The sequence below is a fragment of the Camelina sativa genome, chromosome 7, assembly GCF_030686135.1.
Source record: "Camelina sativa cultivar CO46 ecotype springtype chromosome 7, ASM3068613v1".
Taxonomy (NCBI): domain Eukaryota; kingdom Viridiplantae; phylum Streptophyta; class Magnoliopsida; order Brassicales; family Brassicaceae; genus Camelina; species Camelina sativa.
The window spans coordinates 24,532,060-24,550,467 of NC_141886.1; the positions used below are offsets into that span (position 1 = coordinate 24,532,060).

Here is an 18,408-nt window from a genome sequence, read left to right on the forward strand (position 1 = left end):
ATAATCGTTCATTGACTAAACCTAAATTTTGTTTTTCCTTCGCCTCTGCTCTCTCTCTCGCCGTCTCTCCCAAATGGATTTCAAGTTTTTTTTTTCCTTTTTGTCGACGAAGTCGAAGAGATGCAGAGAAAGAGAAGAAGGAAAAGAATTTCCGCTATGCTAAGGTTATAATTTATTTTCTCTTTTAATTAAGTTTATATTTGAAGTATATGTTTGATGATTAATTGATATTTTGTTTCTGAATCTTGATGTGTAGTGGCTTTGGATTCTTCTCTTATCTCTGGTCATCAGCACGATCTTCTAAATCATGCACCAACAATGGCGGATCTACGCAACAAGAAGATGAAGGTGGTGGTGTTATTGGGACTCCTAGGACTTAGCCCTGATTGTTACAACATTTTTAAGACTTTAAAAAAACATTTTTTGCTTTTATTTTTTAAAAGCTTTGAAAGCCACTTATTTTTTTATCTTTCTTGTTTTCCCATTTTTTTAAAGCTTCGTAACCCATGCTTTAAAAACTAAACAATTTTAAAAGCATTTTTTTTTTCTTTTATATTTAAAAGCTATCCAAAAGTTTATATATATTTTTTACATATTTTATTTTTATAAATTAATTATTCTCATTTTTTCTCTTTCTTTTAAGATCCATTTCAATAATAAATTTTATTTTTTCATCATCATCACTAATAATAATATAAAAGAGTTTATGAAATTTATCATTAATAATAGAATAACATTCAAAAAATACCTTGATTAGTGGTAAATGGATATTTGACTGCTCATATAACTACTCAATGCATTTTCTATTTTGCATTATTTCAAATTTTAATACCTTAATAAATTGATGTCTCTAACTTCAGTTATTTATTTCTTATTCTTATAGTTGTTTATTTTTAATTAGTTTTCAAACAAAATCACATATTAGATTGACTTATATTTTTTTAGAATTTTAATTTATCATTAATATAATTTAATTTGTCATTAAAGTGATATATGAGTTAATTTTTGACATAATATATATTCATTATTATTAAATAATAATAATAAAAATAACAGCTACAACCTTAAAAGTTGTTGGTAAACAATCAAATTTTAACAGTTAAAGTTTTTACAGTCAAAGCATCTACAGCCAAATTCTCCGCAGCTAAAATTTTAAAGTCAAAGTCTGTACAGCCAAAAGTAACAGCCGTTAGCAATGATTCACATGTAGATTAATCTCATACACTCATTGTATGTTATAGACTTGACTCCTAGGTTTGGTTGGTATACTTAGGTTTAGTCTCAATTTTCTTGATTTAATTTAGTTATATACTCAACAAGAATACTTAAAAGTGTTGCAAAAGGATCATGAACTGGCTATGTGGTGGAGGAGCCATGGCGATGACTTTTCTAGGGATCCCAAATTGCTTAACCAAGGGAACACCAGTTGGTCGGCTGCTTCTTACCTATCATTAGTACATTCGCCTGGTCCCTTTGGTTTATCCTTTAGGTTCTGATTAATTAAATTTGCAGATTATGATTGTCTAAAGCTTGGTTTGTTATAGATTGTATGTTTTATTTAAGTAATTGTAGAATTTGGTTATATAAGTTGTACGCTCTGTTTTCTAAGTTACATGTTTTGTTTTCCCAGAATATATGAGTGATAATTGAATATATATTTATAATTGAACATTAGAACAATGGTTTATGTTTATATGATTTCATGATTGGTTGATTGGTTACAAGATATGTCATTTCACGTGAACGTTTGATGAAGTTAAATAGACGAGCTTGGACTGATCATGAAGACAAATCCAAGAGATTACATCACCACTCATGGTGAAGGCAAGTGGAGCACTCTCCCAAACAAAGCTGGTACGAATCTATCTATCTATTCCATCTTTCTGTGTATAATTACATCTTCGACGTACAATAATAGTATTTTGCACACACATAAAGGGCTCAAGATGTGTATTGAAAAGCTGTAGACTACGTTGGAAGAACTACTTTAGACCGGGGAAAAAGCGCGAAAACTTCTCATCTGAATATCTGATGAAGAAGAACTCATATATATCTTTTTCAGTTTAGTAATTGAATTTTAATACAATTTCATTGTCTGTTGATTCCAATGTATAATTGTTATTAATTATCACTTAACGCATGTAGAAAGATGGTACATAGAGCGGAAACAGAGATTGGACGTGCAGAAGCTAGCTACATAAGAAAAGAAGTCTCACCGTAACATGTGTAAGGGTTTGGGCATGAGAAAATGAACAAGAGTGAAGATTCGTAGGGAGGTATGTGAGAACCAATTCAATGTTGCTAAAAATTAATAAAGTATTGTTTCTCAAAATTAATAAAGTCTCTTTCTTGGTATTGTTCCTAGAAATTGGACTGAGTTTTGAATGGAATTGGTCCATGTCTGCAAAATGTCGAGCTCCCAAAGGTTTGTCTCCTGCAACTTGGATGAGTTTCACCCATAGTATTCTTATTTCTGTAACTTTCATCTCATGTTACGTTTGGTTCTAACTGGTGTAAGTGAATTTTTGGTAGATATTCAAAACTTACCTTTCTCACTCACTTCAACTTGTGCTGTGTGGAATGAATGCAGGTCAAGGCATTGTAAATGAAAGAGCTTTTGAAGAGAATTACAACAACGTCTAAAGAAATTATTCGAACATCACGGGAAAACTATACGAGTTTGTCCACTACGCATATATAGAGGACAAGCGTCATAAGAGCCATGGGTTTCACTGAAAGATATGTGATCGGTGGTATGCTTCATTTGAATAATCATTTTTTTTGTATACTCTCTTTCATCAGATTTTATTTCTTTGTATTCTTTTTTCTAACTAACAGTAGCAAGAATCAAGGTAAATGTGTTTCTAATCTGAATCTGTACATCATTTGTTTCTATTAAGATCTTAGTTGTTGGGTAAGTTGAGGTTTGTTTAATTGCAGCACACTAATTGAATTTTAGAGAATTGTCACTGTGGTAGATAACATCTCTGCTATGTGTTTTTCTTTCACCACAGAAGCTTAAACAAATTAATATGGTAGAAAAACAAACCATATTAATTAGTACTAATCTGATACAACAAAGCAACCTTGCACTATTCTTACTACTGGGGAGGACACAATTCATAACCAGAAAGTTACTTTTTTAAAAGCTTATGAAAAAAAAAAAAATTGTTAGAAAACCAAACCACGTACATTTTTTATAATAATATGCGTACGGGATAAGTTTAGTGATCTGTTAGCTTTGTTCATAAGCAACTATTATTAAAAATAATTCTAATTAATGAGATTCTCATTAATTAAGATTGGGGCATTTTAAAAAAGAAAAACATTAAGTTCACCTCTAGGGGTGAACCTTTCTATTCATCTCATTCTTTTAAGTTAATCAATCATCTAAAATAACATTTTATTTAAAAAATAAATTAAAAAGCAAAATAAATTCTATATATTTTCAATTAAAAAAAAGTTAAATATTTTCTTTGTTTAGATTTTAGAACTAAAAGAGGATATATATCGGTTTGGTTTATAAATGAGAATTATGGTTTAGATTTTACAATTAGAACGAAATTATGTGTCGGTTTGGGTTTAAAAATTAAATGAGGTGATTAGAGTTTAGATATTACAATTAATATGAAATTTTATGTTGGTTTGGGTTTACAAATGAGGTGGTTAAGGTTTAGATTTTACAATTATAACGAAATTACATGTCGGTTTGGGTTTACAAATGAGGTGGTTAGGGTTTAGATTTTACAATTATAACAAAATTATATGTCGGTTTGGTTTTACAAATGAGGTGGTTAGAGTTTAGATTTTACAATTAAAACAAAATTATATATCGGTTTAGGTTTACAAATGATGTTGTTAGGGTTTAGATTTTACAATTAAAATGAAATTATATATCTGTTTGGGTTTACAACTTTATTTATTAATCAAAGATCCAAAAAACACTATATAATTTCGACCGAAATCGAATCAAAAGACGGATTGAAAATCTTTAATCATAATATTATATATAATGTTTTAAAAATACTCTTAATATCATCGGAAATATATTAATGTTTATGCACATAATTTCATATTTGAACATGCAAAATAAAATTATGATTAAAAGTCGAGTCTATTTACGGTATTACAATGAGAAATGTCAGGAAGTGAGACATAAATGGGTAATTCGTATAACATAAAACATTGTAATTAGATGATTTAAAAAAAAAAAGGTTGACTATGTGACATGTAAAGAACTACTTTGAGGCGAGTATTTTGAGAATATGGGGCGTTTTTGAAAAAAATTGTTTGAGAGTTTTTGAGAATTATAGTTTTCACTAACTAAATAAATTAAATTTAAATAAATAATACATTTATTGCATCTAAATTTCTTACCCAAAATTTATTAATAACATTATTATATAGGTAACTATTTAAAAGAGAATGGTTTATGGGACATAAAATTTCTAACGGGGATAGATCGAGACGGGAAGAGATGGGATGAGAATGGATTGGACGAGATTTAACACCACATTAAAAAATTATTTCAACATTTTCAACAAACACGGGCTGTGCTTGATTATTATTGATGGATTGGAAAAAAAATATATTTTCAAGGTGATGAAGATGATGATCATGTTTATTTTCGGTACGAGTTGTGGTATTCTACATATACACCAATATATTGAAAAAACACCTTAAAAGAGTGGCCGACTATTTTTTATGAAAAATTCTAATATTATACAATTAAAAATTTACAACTTAAAAAGGTTTATTATTTGACTGAATATATGTTTTACCAATGTGTTTTGAAGTAATTTAATTTACTTATTAAGTACATATACTTTGAGAAACAATAATTAAATTTTGAAAAAAAATCCAGTCTAATTATGGTATTAAGACGAGAAATAGTATGTAAATTGAAACGGGTAATTTGAATAATGAGAACCAATCTATTGAATGATTTTTTAAGAGACATAAATTTTAGATAAAGTAAGAAATTAAAAAATATAAGTAGATAAATTCAAATGTCAAGTTTTCACTAATTTTGATATGGATTGACTATGCGACATATAACTATTACTAACCATTTTGGAACAGGCAATTTTAAAATTTTGGTATTTTTGAAAACAATTATATAGTTTTGAAATTAACTAAGTAAATAAAAAAAATATTCAAAGAAGAACAATGGTATCCCATATTTATTTTTTACCCTATCTATTTTAGTAAACATTGTGTAACGAGTAATAATTGAAAAGAGAACAAACATAAGACGAAAAGTTATGATGGATACGGGACGAGACAAGACAAGTGAGATGAGACAGGATGAGACGAGACGAGAGGGATGAGTTGGGATGTGAGGAGATGGGACGGGACAGGACGTGTTTCATGTTCCAAAGTAAATACGTCTAGGTTTATTTTCTAAAAATTACATGAAAATAACGCACCTATTCTACAGCACTTGGATTAATATTATTCTTAGTCAATTTACGAATTTAAAATTTAAATAATATTTTGTCCCGTGTTATAGCACGGGTTCACCTAGTATATAATTATAGAATAAAACATTAAAAATAAAAATAAAACCAGAAACAATAATATATACATAAAAAAACAAACCATCTGTGAAGTGATCTTAGTGCAGTGGCCAATGGTAAGTCCTTAATACACAAGACACCATCACACCCGGGATCGAATCTCGCTCCCTACCAATGTAGGGATTTGGCTAATGGGCCGGCCAGTTGTGGCCCAATGGTTGACAAAAAAAAAAAAAAAAAAACAAACAAACCATCAACAACAAAGTCAATACATGAACACAAATTTAAGATAAACACAACCTGAACAATACAAAAGATAAAAAGAAATCACAATATCTAGATATGATGGATGGTCCTAGTAGTGGTGTTGGATCTAAACATTTTGACTTGCAAAAGATTTAACAATTTTGACATATGAACTTGAATCTGCTAAGTGTGAATGTGGACTTAAACCATTTCAATCAAACATTTGAGAAGCACGAACCTTCTCACTAGTTAATTTCGCTTTTGGTGTTGCTCAATGTGCTTGCATAATTGTCTAAGCACAGACCAAATCCAATATGGTTTTTCTCCTCCATTCTTAGCATCGCTTATCATACCTTTGAGGTGATATGAAGCAAGCTTATTAAACTCTTTTTCAACTTGATAGTTGATAGAAGAATCCCGATTAAACTCTTTTCTAAAAAAGCAAAGCAATCACACATTATGAGTAATATTAGAAACGATTTCTAGAATAAAACAAAGAACATCTTAAACAGTGAAATTCATGTTCGTTTGTAAAAAGGAGGCACTTTTCTCCAAGAATACAGTGGTCCTTTAAAACAATTTTGAATGATCTTTCTGATTACAGTTGATACGTGGGTATGGTGTTAAAACCTGCTCATTAAAGTAACTTTTTTTTTTATGAATTATAACTATGTGAAATAAGCAATGTTATTTTTTAAAAAAACCCATACCATTTAGCCGAGAAGGATGCAACACAGGTAAACGTGAACGATCCACATATGTTCGCCAGCGTACAATACGCTATAAACACAAGAAAATTCAGAAGTTATCAATCCCAGGGACATTAAAACGTTAAAAACCTTAAATAATGTCTCGGAATGTGTAAAACCTGGTACGCAGAGATTAGAGCAGAGATTGAAACCGATATGACAACTCCTTCCAGAACAGTGATATTCCTCAAGCTCTTGCTGCTCTTCAGATAACGGCAAACTGAAACAGAATCAAGGGAGATAAGAAAGAAATTTTAAAAAGATGTCAGATTTGTAAACAATTCTAATTTAGAATAAGAGAGATTAACAAAGATTTATAAAACCTAGTAACTAAAGAATGTGTAAACCGACTAACAGAGATAACTTTAAAAAATCTAGACTACAAATGGGAGATTTGAGTAGAGATTAGAGTTTAACGATTACAAGTTAAAAAAATTATTAGCGACAAGGAGATTTGAACAGAGATTAGAGTTTGACATCTGAATTAGAAAGTTTAAAAATTTATACTAGCAAGGACATTTGAAATACTGATTAGCAGTTTTTTTTTGTGCACCCAAACTTTAATATAAATCAACTGCAGTTTTGAACATACAAAGACAAAGATTGTTTCGCAAGGGAGTCTGCAACAACATTAGCAGCTCTAGGAATAAATCGACAACCGAAAGAAGAGAAACTAGGGATAGAGATGAAGATGTCCGAGATGACCCCGTGTACTTCAAGTAAAACTGCTCAGGTATTGATAGCCCCCACCAGTTGTTGACAATCAGATTCGACGAGGAGACGAAGAACTCCCTTACTGATCGCATCCAAAATAACAGCTCTACATGCCAAAGCTTCTGCCATGAGAGGTGATGAAACATGTTCACAGATCTCAGAGTGATGAGAAGTGATCCCCTCTGCCCTTGCTATAGTCCAACCAAGCCCAGCCGCTTTTGCATCTCCTCTCCAAGCACCATCAGACCTACACAAAGCAAAACCAGGAGAGGCAACCGGAAGTCCAGAACTGAAGAGTGAGAGGCAAGAGACCCTGGCTCCAGACAAAGGTTCCCTTTTTTGTGCAAGCATCCACTCCTTAGCTTCCAGGATAGCTTTTAGCAACACTACATCCACATTAAGAGATTGATCACTGAAAACTCTTTGATTTCTAGTTTTCCAAAGACTCCAACATATCCATGGAGCCAAGCAACCTGCAGTAAGGCCAATAGGGGGAAGACATTTCAGTTTGTTGATGAAATTTAGGCCTGCTCTGACATTTTCATCTGCCAGATTAAACTCAAAAGGGTGTAGGGGTGCCTTTTCCCAAACTGCGGCTGCAAAAGGGCAGCTGAACAACAAGTGGACGATAGACTCCGATCTAACACAGAGTCCGCAAGCAACTTCTGCAGTTACATTCCTTGATCTCAGTTGTACCCTTGTGGCTAGAGCTCTATGCATCGCCTTCCAGAGGAACATTTTCACCTTAGGAGCTGTATGTAATGACCAAATCTCCTCTTTCCTTTTCACCCCCGCCAGATGAGCTCCCATAGAAGTAGCACAGAACTCATTTCTAGCAATAAAATACCCGTACTTGGTAGAATACACTCCAGAAGGATTACCAACCCGTACTCGCTTATCCTTAGCCCTAGTGTAAGATTCTATGCAATCTTCGTTGAGGAGTTAGTCTCATTGATATGTCAATATATATATAGTGAGTACAAGAGAATCTAAACTACCAAATATAATCTATACAACAAAGATCTTGGATATAGTCAGATCTTATTCAAACACGCCCCCGCAGTCAGAGCAGGAGGTTGACGAATGCTCAGGCTGGACCAAAAGTCGAGAAACAAGGGAGACGACAATCCTTTAGTGAAGATGTCAGCATATTGGTAAGCAGATGGAACATGGAGCACACGAACCTGACCAAGAGCGACGCGTTCCCGGACAAAATGAATGTCAATAGTCGATCATAGCCTTGGACATCGGTATGTGAAGATCAAGAAATAGATTATGTAACCATGATGTTTCGTCCACTGCGTTTGCCACGACACGGTATTCGGCTTTGGCACTGGACCGGGAAGTCGTTTGTTGGCGCTTAGTAGACCAGGAAATCAGGTTGCCGCTAAGAAATACGTAGTAATCAGAGGTGGAACGCCTTGTGTAGGAACAACCGGCCCAATCTGCATCTGAATATGCCACAAGACTGTCTACGGAAGATCAATACATAAGAAGACCATGAGTGAGAGTGCCTTTGACATACCGCAAAATACGTTTCAATGCGATGAAATGGTCCTCACGAGGATCATGCATGTAGAGGCAGACTTTTTGAACTGCATAGGCGATATATGGGCGGGTGAAGGTGAGATACAGGAGGGCGCCCGCAAGACTACGGTACAACGTTGCATCAGCAACCGGTGGTCCAGCATCGGCTGGCAGCTTAGGTTTAGAGTCCACCAGAGTAAGACAAGGACTGCAGTTGGACATAGACGCTCTAGCGAGAATCTCAGTGGCGTACTATTATTGCTGCAAAAAGAACCCATAGTCATCACGTGAAACCGCAATTCCAAGGAAGTAGTGTAGTTTGCCGAGGTCCGTCATTTCAAATCCGGTATGGAGGGAAGAGATTATGGAGTGAAGGAGGCGAGAGGAAGACGTCATGAGTAAAATATCGTCAATGTAGAGCAGGAGATAGGCGAGTTCCTTGTTATGATTGTAGACAAAAAGTGTCTGATCACACTTACTTTGCGTGAACCCAATTCGTTTAGCATATGTTGCGCAACAAGCAGACGTGACTAGGTTTTAAAGGATCAACAAACCAAGGGGGTTGATGCATGTAGACCTTCTCGTCAAGATCACCATTAAGGAATGCATTTTTTACATCTAATTGGTGTAGTGGCCAAACACGAGAAACCGCAACACCAAGAACTGCGCGTATTGTCGTTGGTTTAATCATGGGACTGAAAGTTTCATCACAGTCAACGCCAACCTGTTGAGAACGGCCATTGGCGACCAGACGAGCTTTGTAACGTGCTAAATTGCCATGTGCTTTGAGCCTGAAAAGCCATATACAACAAATAATGTTAGTAGCCACTGGTCGCGGAACAAGATCCCACGTCCTGTTTTTAATTTGAGCTCCATGCTCTGAGGTCATGGCTCCGTTCCAATTCAGATCTTTCGCAGCCTGAATATGAGAGAAGGGAAGTGGAGATATCGTTGATATATTGAGATTAAGACGATGTATCGGTTTCGTTATTCCACTTTTGCTTCTAGTGGTCTTGGGGTGCGAAAGGTTTCGGTTGGGCTGTATATTTGACGGAGGAGGTGGAGGAGCAGTGACCGGATTAGGAGGTTGCAAATTTGTCTGAGGAGGTGGAAGAGAAATTATCCGAGGGATTGGTGATGGTGGCAAAGAGGGCACGGCTTGTGGCTTTTCTTTTGGCTGCGGAGCTAAGGAAAACGGGAATACCGTTTCGTCAAAGATAACATGCTTAGAAAAGATGATTTTTTGAGTGGAGAGATCGAAGCAGCGATAACCACGATGGTCATGTGGATATCCAAGAAAGACACAAGCAGTTGATCTAGGTGCGAGTTTGTGTGGTGTGACCGGAAGAAGATTCAAATAATAGAGGCAACCAAAGATACGAAGGTGAGAGTAAGATACATGAATGTTGAAAAGACGAGAAAGAGGGACCTCATTGTGTATGGCCGCAGATGGGAGAATGTTCAGCGAATACACGAACGTGTGAAGCGGACAATGTTGTTTATCGTTCGAATCATTCGCTCTACTTTGTCGTTCAGCTGCGATGTGTGAGCGCAAGAGAACCGTATAGTTGTTCCTTCAGCGGCAAGAAACTCTAACATGGAGTGGTTGTTGTACTCCCCACCATTATCGCATTGGAGCGCTTTGATGGACCGATTGAACTGCGTTTTGACATAAGCCGTAAAGTGAAGGTATCTGCTGTACACATCGCTTTTGCGTTTAAGAGGATAAACCCATACAATTTGAGAGAAGTGATCAAGAAAAAGCAAATAATTTTTTATTCCACTAGGAGTTGTCACAGGAGAGGTCCACAAATCATAGTGAATAATATCAAAGGGAGAACAAAAAATAGTAGTAGAAGAAAAGAATGGCAGTCTTGTGTGTTTTCCTAGTTGGCAAGAGTGACACAGAGGACTATTGGTGCCTTTATTGCTTGAAACCGAAGATGAAGAAGATGCTAAACGACGAAGTGAAGAGTTACTCAGATGTCCCAGTCGCCTTTGCCAAACATCGCTAGTTGCAAGAGCAAGTAAAGGAGTTTGGTTGGCAAGCGGTGACACCGAGTACCGAGGGCCAGGACTGTTACACCAGAGCAGAAGAGTTCGAGTTGGTAGATCCTTAACACAAAAGCCAAAAGGGTCAATGTAGTAACCCTCACTATGGGTAAAAATCCCAAAATAAAAGTTCGAAGGAATGAATCGGAAAGAACTCAGGGAGAAGAAGAAGAGAAATGAGGGGGAAGACCTGGAGGATGTCCGAGGAAAAATCATGGAGTTGACGGACAGCCTAACCAAGACCGAAGTGACCGGCAAGTACCAAGGAGTGTTGGACAAGTGCCGAGAGCTGGTACCGAGACGTGCCGAGAGATGGTACTGAGATGTACCGAGAGATGGTACCGATACGTACCGAGAGATGGTACCGAGACGTATTGCCAAGACGTATCGCAAATTGCCGAGACGTACGGGCAACTACCGAGAAGGACGGTACAGACCAAGAAGTGCCGAGAGAGACCGAGAAGTACCGAGAAGGATGGTACGGTCCGAGTGTTACCGAGGATGTCCGAAGAAGTGCCGAGAGTTGCCAAAGATGTCTGAGAAAGCACCGAGAGTTGTCGAGAAGGATCGAGTGTTGCCAAGAGATGACCGACGACAGGCCAACAAAATTCCGGAAATTAAGGAATTTTTGTTTTCTTAAAATTGGCCAATGGGAATGCATGCAACTAACTGGGAGACAAATGGAATTTTTTCTTTATAAGCTGGCCAATAGATTTTCATGCAAAGGAGAGTGGAAGACATAATCATTTGTCTTTCTAAAAGGTGGCCAATAGATTTTCATGCAAGAAAAGTGGGGGCCAAGAAAAAAGAATCTTATGCCAAGTGTTAGTTTTGATTCCAACAAGTGTGATTCATGCAAGCTCTCACCAAACTTCACACTTCCACTATAAATAAGAGCTCAAGGGAGCCATTTTCGTTTATCCTACCCTTAGACCAAAAATAAGAAAGTTAGAGAGAAGTTAGAGAGTTAGAGAGAAGTTAGAGAGTTAGGGAGAGAGTATTCTTCCTTAGAAGCTTTTCTCTTCCGCGTTTAGCTAGCCGCGTCTGCTTAGGCCGTTACGCGTTGCTAGCTAGGACTAGAAGCCTGTTAGATTCGTTTCTTTCAGCCAAGTCTAGGTGAGTTTCGATGCATGTGATATGGCACATGATAGGTGGGGTTTTCATTGGTTTTTGCTTAGGATTTCTGAGTTAAATCAAAGCATTATTGTTGGGTTTTGGGGTAGATTCGTTTCTTTTCTTCTAGATTAAATTCTAGATAGTTAAGTCTCGTTTTCTTTGTTTCCTTGCATGTTGGTGTGAGGTTGCGTCTAGCCCTTAGTCTCTAGAATTTTCATTCTAGTTTCTTTGTCGGCTGTTGGTTGTGCATGTTTTCTTGTGTGCATTGCATGTTGGTTGTTTTTATGCTTAGCTTAGTCTCTAGATTTTATTCTAGATTCTGAAGTTGCATGTAGCATAATTGCATTATACTTGAATTTCTTGCTTGAATTTTTCGTTTAATTGCGCTTGCTAAGAGGTTAGTCTCGGACTAGATCGTGCGCGAGGTGAAATGCCCGTCACAGGTTCTAGTGCCGGAGAGCTTGAAATTTGGTAAGGATACTTGTAATTTTATGAGCTAAAAACCCATAAAAACTCAAGGTATCAATTGTTATAGGTCTTAATGCGTGTAGTCGCGAGAAATTCCGGCTAGCGTAGTAAGACTTGGTATGGCTGTCCTCATGATTCCGTACCACATACAGCCGCGTTCATGTAACCCATGTTCGTGAGTTTGTAGGGTTGGTTACGAAAAGCTTGGAGGTTACTGGGCTCGCTACCCTGGCCGCAGCTGTCTACACGACGGTGTAGCTTGAATGATGTTCCGGTTGCGTGCCTTTGTGGCTGCAGCGAGGGTGTTCACAAGGGTCTTGAGGAGAAGAAGCATAACGGGCCCATAACTAAAACTTGATTAAAGAATTTAATTTCTTTTAGTCAAGTTTATTGTTGTTGTTGTTGCCTGCTTGCTTGTGTAATTGCTTTATTGCTTTTATTGCTTGCTTGCTTGGTTGTTTGATTGCTTGCTAGATTAGTTTGCGTAGCTCACTATCTTCTGCATTGCTTTCTCTGATTGGGTGTTGTTGTTTGCTTGCTTGCATGTTGATAGCTTCGTCTTGCATGTTGATAGCTTAGCATTGTTGTAATTGTTGTTTGCTTGCTTGCATGTTGATAGCTTCGTCTTGCATGTTGATAGCTTAGCATTGTTGTAGTTGTTGTTTGCTTGCTTGCATGTTGATAGCTTCGTCTTGCATGTTGATAGCTTAGCATTGCATGTTGTTTGCTTAGTCTTGCATGTTGTAGCTTAGGCTCTCATGTAATTTTTTAGCTTGCATGTTGCGTGTTTCTTGTTGGGGTTGGGGTTGGGTTTGGTTTCTTGTTAGGTTTCCGAACTCACTGAGTGTTTTAGCACTCAAGATTCCATATTTGTTTTGCAGGTAACCTTAGTGGGGAAAAGCCTTAGAGGGGAGCACTGGACGTTAGGCCAGCAGGTGTAGAGTTGCATTGCCTTTGCAAGTCGTTTTGTAAAATTTAATTTGTCGTATTTTGGCCTTAGGCCTGGCGCCATTTTCGTATTAATGTTTTATGAACTTATTTTACGAAGTAAATAAAGTTGAAAGTTATTTTTATTTAAGTCGTGTGGTTTCGTTCGGTTCCAGCCTTGTCCGGGCCAACACAACGCACCAGGCCGCGAGGGTTGCAAAGCCTAGGTAGTCTCGGTTGCGGGCGGAATTGTGCTAGGGAGGACCGGTCGGGAAGTCTGCAGCTTCCCTCCCTCAACTAGACCACCTCGGTGCAGTTTCCATAGTGGCGTCCCGTGGCTGTCCTTTGGCATGCGTGGTCATAGGACGGTTCGGGGGCGTTACAGTCAAACTCAACAGAACATTGATTATCAGTCACAAACCGGCGAACAGAGATAAGATTTTTAATGATAGATGGGCACACAAGAACATTTATCAAGTGAAAGGAACGAGAGGGTGAAGGAATGCTCCCATGACCAACTTTAACCACAGGTGCGACAGAGCAATTACCGACCTTAATCAGAGGTAAGGAGTTCAAATTAAAAACAGAATGAAGGGTACCTTGTTGAGCGGTGACGTGGCTTATTGCACTGGTATCCATCACCTAATTCGGATCATATGGGTCTTGAAGGCTCATAGTGTTGAACGCATTGGCGAGAGCCGTTGGGATATGCTCTGTGGCAGTCGGAGGTGACGTTGTTTTCGCAAGGTGTGTCTCACTTTGATGTTGTGGAGGAGGACAAAGGATACCACCAAACTGGGAATATTGTTGGTGATGATGCAAAGGCTGTGACATCTACAGTGGCCCATGATAGTAGCTAGGCTGAGGAGGGTGTCGTGGAGCATACGCATATGGATAAGGATACGATGTCCCATATGGCCACGATGGTTGCGGAGGCGTAGAGGACCATGTGTTAGAACCACTGTTGTTGTATCGACAACTGCGGTTTCGGTTGGTGTTGTTGTAGCTACCACCACGGCCGCGTCCTCTACCACCACGATTGTTGTTGTTGGTGTAGCGCGAGGCTGGATTAGAAGACGTGTACAACACGTCAGGAGCAGAGTGATTATGTGGATTGGTAGGTGCAGGTCGGATCATCTTCTTGAGACGGTCTTCCTCCATGATCAACATGGATCGAGCAACAGAGAAGGAAGGAAAGGGACTCTTGTGTTTGATGACATTTATAATGGAGTCAAACTTGTCGTTGAGCATATGCATGACCAGAATTTTCTCAGGTACCGGAGATTCCACATTAGCAAGTAGATCTGAGAGAGACTTCAGTTTCTTACAGTACTCGTGAATGGTGAGATCACCAACAGAGAGATTTCGCAGTTCATTTTCAAGTTGCAGAGTGCGAGCCTCTTTATTATCCTGAAATAGGTTCTCGATTGCCAACCACAGATCACGCGCAGAACACTTGGTTTTAAGAACAGTGTCAAGTATGGATTCGGAGATGGTTCCTTAAATCCACATCTTGACGAGACCGTCATGTTCCTGCCATTGAGATTTGTCTGATGCCGGCGGAGGGGAGGATCCATCAAGGTGGCCTAAGACGCCAAAGGTGAGGCAGTGACTATCGAACAACTCTCTCCAAGTGTCATAACTGAGTTTGTCCATGTCGAGGAAAATTGGTATGTATGCACGGATCTGAGATATGCCGAAAGGCTTGTCATTCTTTGGAGGAAACGTGGTGGCCATAGTGAGAGAGAGGAGATGAGAACAGAAAATAGAAGAGAGAGATCAAAGGAGATCGAAGTGAATGAAGAAGAAGAAGAAGAGGAGAAGAGAGCGGAGCATGATCGAGAGAGCGGCTTAAAACCTTAGAAAGTTGAGCAGGTTTTAGGTCGCAAATATGTTACCATGTAAGATTCTATGTAATCTCCGTTGAGGAGTTAGTCTCATTGATATGTCAATATATATAGTGAGTATAAGAGAATCTAAACTACCGAATATAATCTATACAACAAAGATCTTGGATATAGCCAGATCTTATTCTAACACCCAGTCTACTTGGCTTGATTTAGCAGTTTAACATCTAGATTTACTTCTAAAATTATGTAATAATACCTCTCAGTTAGATCTCTCGAATGAAAAACTAAAAAGTGGCCTAGAGAACGATTCTGAGAAGTTGAAGGAGATGGTTAAATAATTTTGACACAGTTTTAGGGATTTTCAATGAGTTGCAGAAATTATAGCAAAAATTCAAGCAGTTAATGAAATTTTTATGTTTTTCTTCTTTTTTTTTGTGAAAAATTAAGGCTCAAATGGTATAAAGACGATTTATTAAGGATGTTGATTTTCTTATTATATTAACTTATTTGCATATCTAAATACCTTAAAACTAGGTACTATTCCGCGGAAAACCACGGGCTGAATTTTTTTTAATGAAAATTTGTAATAATTTATTTTGTTATTATGTTATTTATAATGGTTTGTAATTAAAATTTTGTTGCTTATATGATAATTTTTGTATTTTAAAAATATTTATTAAAAACATGTTAATAAAACATTTGTATGTAAGAATAAAATTATTTAAACCTTTGTTAAATCTTTGCTATAGTTGTGAAGTAAGTAAAAAATATATAACTAATATGTAAAAAAAAAATTATCTGTTAGTTTTTTAGTAAGTACAAATTAGTTTTGATTCTAACTGATTTTTTTTAACTTTTCTACAATTTATTTTATTTGATGTTTCCCCTATTTTCGTTTTTTAATTAAAATATTTATTTAATTAATTATTTAATCTTAATTAAGTTTTTTTAGTGGCAATTAAATATAATTTTTTTACACATATTAAGGTTAGTTTTATATTTGTACTTCCCAATTAATAAGTAGGATATCTAAATTATTTATTATATTTAAAAAAAAATTGTAGAAGCGTAATTAACAATATTAAACTTGTAATCGTTAATTAAAAAAAATATTGTTAAAAAATATTACGTACACTTATGGTTTTATGGTTGACTTTGCTTAACAATTACACTAAACTGTGACAAAATCTGAAGATGTAATCAACAATCGGGAACCAAATGACATCCTCAAAAATTACTTTTATATACATTTAATGGAACAAACAATATAATTCCAAAACATTGGAGTTTAACAGTGCAATATACATAGTAACATACACCAACATCATACAAGATACAACTAGTACTACGATAAAAAAATGTTGGTACGTACGTTTAAGTCAATGACTATTTGTTTAAATATAATCAAAGATTTTTATGATGTCATGGAGAAGGCAAGGCGTAGACCAACTCTATCCAAACTATCATTTGCAAGATAAAAGTTAGTGCAATCATTTTTTTCTCTCTGCACATTTTCACCAACTAATGAATTAAAAACTGTATAATGTGAAGATTAAAGTGATAACCAATTGGCATAACCGTTCAAGGTGCATCAACAGTTTTAGCATCATGCTCTGCCTCGATAAGCCATTCCTAGACCAAATTATTGTTAGGTTTTCCTCCTAGTGGAGAAACCAATTGGGTTTGGTTAACCAAATTTGGATTTGGGCAATTATATTAATCCATGAGATTAATATTGGGTTTTGGGTTATGAGACACTATATAAACCCTCATCACCTAATTATTGGCATAAGAAAAAAAAATAGGAAAATACGTCTTATTTCCCCCTCAACTATTATATCGTACCAGATCTACCCCGAACTTTGACCTCGTTCTAAATATCTCTCAAACTTAAGTTCTCCACCTATTTTTCCCCGAATTGATAGTTTTCATCAATTTCTCCAATTTTCTCGGTTTAAATGGTTTACGAACCAAACCCAATAATAACCGACACAAATTCGGTATGAAACCAATTTTTAAACCAGACCCGACCCATATATAAATACAATATCTTCTTCTGCTTGACTGGTTTTTCTTCTACCTTCCGTTATGAGGATCAAGAAAACACCATCCGTGAATTCATGCCTAAGAACAGGAGAATCATGGTCTACTTCAAACACAGTCCTTTCAATTTTTTTTTTATTTTTTTTTTGCTTTTACTTCTTCAAATGTGCAATGGTTTCTCATTTCTTTGATTCTCGTTTTTTTAATTTCTGGGTTTGGCAATTAACAAAATTAAAACAAAAAATTTGGGTTTGGGGTTTCCGATTGAATTTGAAATTCAGAAGTCTTGAACTTCTATCACAAGATCAATTCCAAAGAAATGAGATCACTATTTGTTGAATCGATCAAATTTGTTTAACGCGTGATAATTGGGAATATTAGGGATACAATATCTCACATTGGAAGTTGAGTAGAATTTTAAGTGGTATATATAAGATATGGGCCTCTCCATTCATTGCCAATTAGTTTTGAGTTGGAAGCCCATAATCTAATATGGTATCAGAGCCCGTCCGCACATGCTCTACCCAATCCACAATCGGTCCGGTCCAATAGTAGGCACACCGATTCATGCCCGAACATACCGAGATTGATGCTTAGAAAAACCATCATCTCGAGGGGGCGTATTAGGGATACAATATCACATATTGGAAGTTGAGTAGGATCTTAAGTGATATCTATAAGATATGGGTCTCTCCACTCTTTACCAATTGGTTTTGAGTTGGAAGCCCATAATCTAATAAGAAATTTGGAGAGAGAGAGAGAGAGAGGAGAGAGAGAGTTTGGGTGGTGTGTCTCGTTGGTTGGTTTCTTAGGGGCTGCTATTGGATTAAGAATTTTAATAGATTTTAATTAACGCAGGACATTAGTGGATTTAAAAGTCTAATGTATTTGTGTGGATTTTTAATGCATGGATTTGAAAGTCATTGACAATATATTTTTTGGTGATTGTTATAGATTTTTTTTGAAGTTATTTATAGGAAAAAAAAAGAAAAAAATTATCCATAAATTGTGTTATACACCAAAATCATATTAAATTAACAACATCAAGACTTTTACACAGGTCATGGAAGACTTCAATTAACATAGGGTTTGTGGAGTAAGAAACAGACACTGAACCCAGAAAAAAAAAATGTGATTATATCATGAACCCTGAAAAAAAAAGTTATAGATCATGAACCCAGAAAAAAATACTACAGA

The 18,408-nt window shown here is 36.3% G+C and overlaps 1 protein-coding gene, 2 long non-coding RNA genes and 1 pseudogene across 9 annotated transcripts; 2 read left to right on the forward strand and 2 right to left on the reverse strand.

Moving 5' to 3' along the window:
• LOC104702004 (uncharacterized) lies at window positions 1–2,918 on the forward strand. 7 transcript variants are annotated; one of them, XR_015560894.1, is made up of 6 exons: window positions 1–164; window positions 257–1,489; window positions 1,757–1,854; window positions 2,146–2,276; window positions 2,366–2,425; window positions 2,591–2,918. It is a non-coding gene; the product is annotated as an uncharacterized LOC104702004 (long non-coding RNA). The 7 variants fall into 7 exon arrangements; XR_015560895.1 differs by having other exon boundaries at window positions 257–1,454; XR_015560896.1 differs by lacking the exon at window positions 1–164 and adding an exon at window positions 1,939–2,061 and having other exon boundaries at window positions 574–1,489.
• Window positions 2,919–5,784: 2,866 nt separating this feature from the next.
• Window positions 5,785–8,038, reverse strand: LOC147941641 (uncharacterized; annotated as a pseudogene).
• Window positions 8,039–11,747: 3,709 nt separating this feature from the next.
• Window positions 11,748–13,469, forward strand: LOC147941642 (uncharacterized). The gene is made up of 2 exons (XR_015562823.1): window positions 11,748–11,923; window positions 13,273–13,469. It is a non-coding gene; the product is annotated as an uncharacterized LOC147941642 (long non-coding RNA).
• A 683-nt stretch (window positions 13,470–14,152) lies between these two features.
• On the reverse strand, window positions 14,153–15,055 carry LOC147941643 (uncharacterized). The gene is made up of 2 exons (XM_087458595.1): window positions 14,837–15,055; window positions 14,153–14,728 (listed from the first exon to the last, which is right to left on the reverse strand). The coding sequence occupies exons 1-2, from the start codon at window positions 15,053–15,055 to the stop codon at window positions 14,153–14,155; spliced, it is 795 nt and encodes a 264-aa protein (XP_087314721.1).
• Between the last annotated feature and the right edge of the window lie 3,353 nt (window positions 15,056–18,408).

Excerpts from the sequence above, each read along its gene's own strand:
- LOC147941643 (XM_087458595.1), bottom strand. The coding sequence starts at position 15,055 with ATGGCCACCACGTTTCCTCCAAAGAATGACAAGCCTTTCGGCATATCT. Across the intron at positions 14,729-14,836 it reads GGCAGGAACATGACGGTCTC|GATAATAAAGAGGCTCGCAC; the intron begins GTCAAGATGTGG and ends AACCTATTTCAG.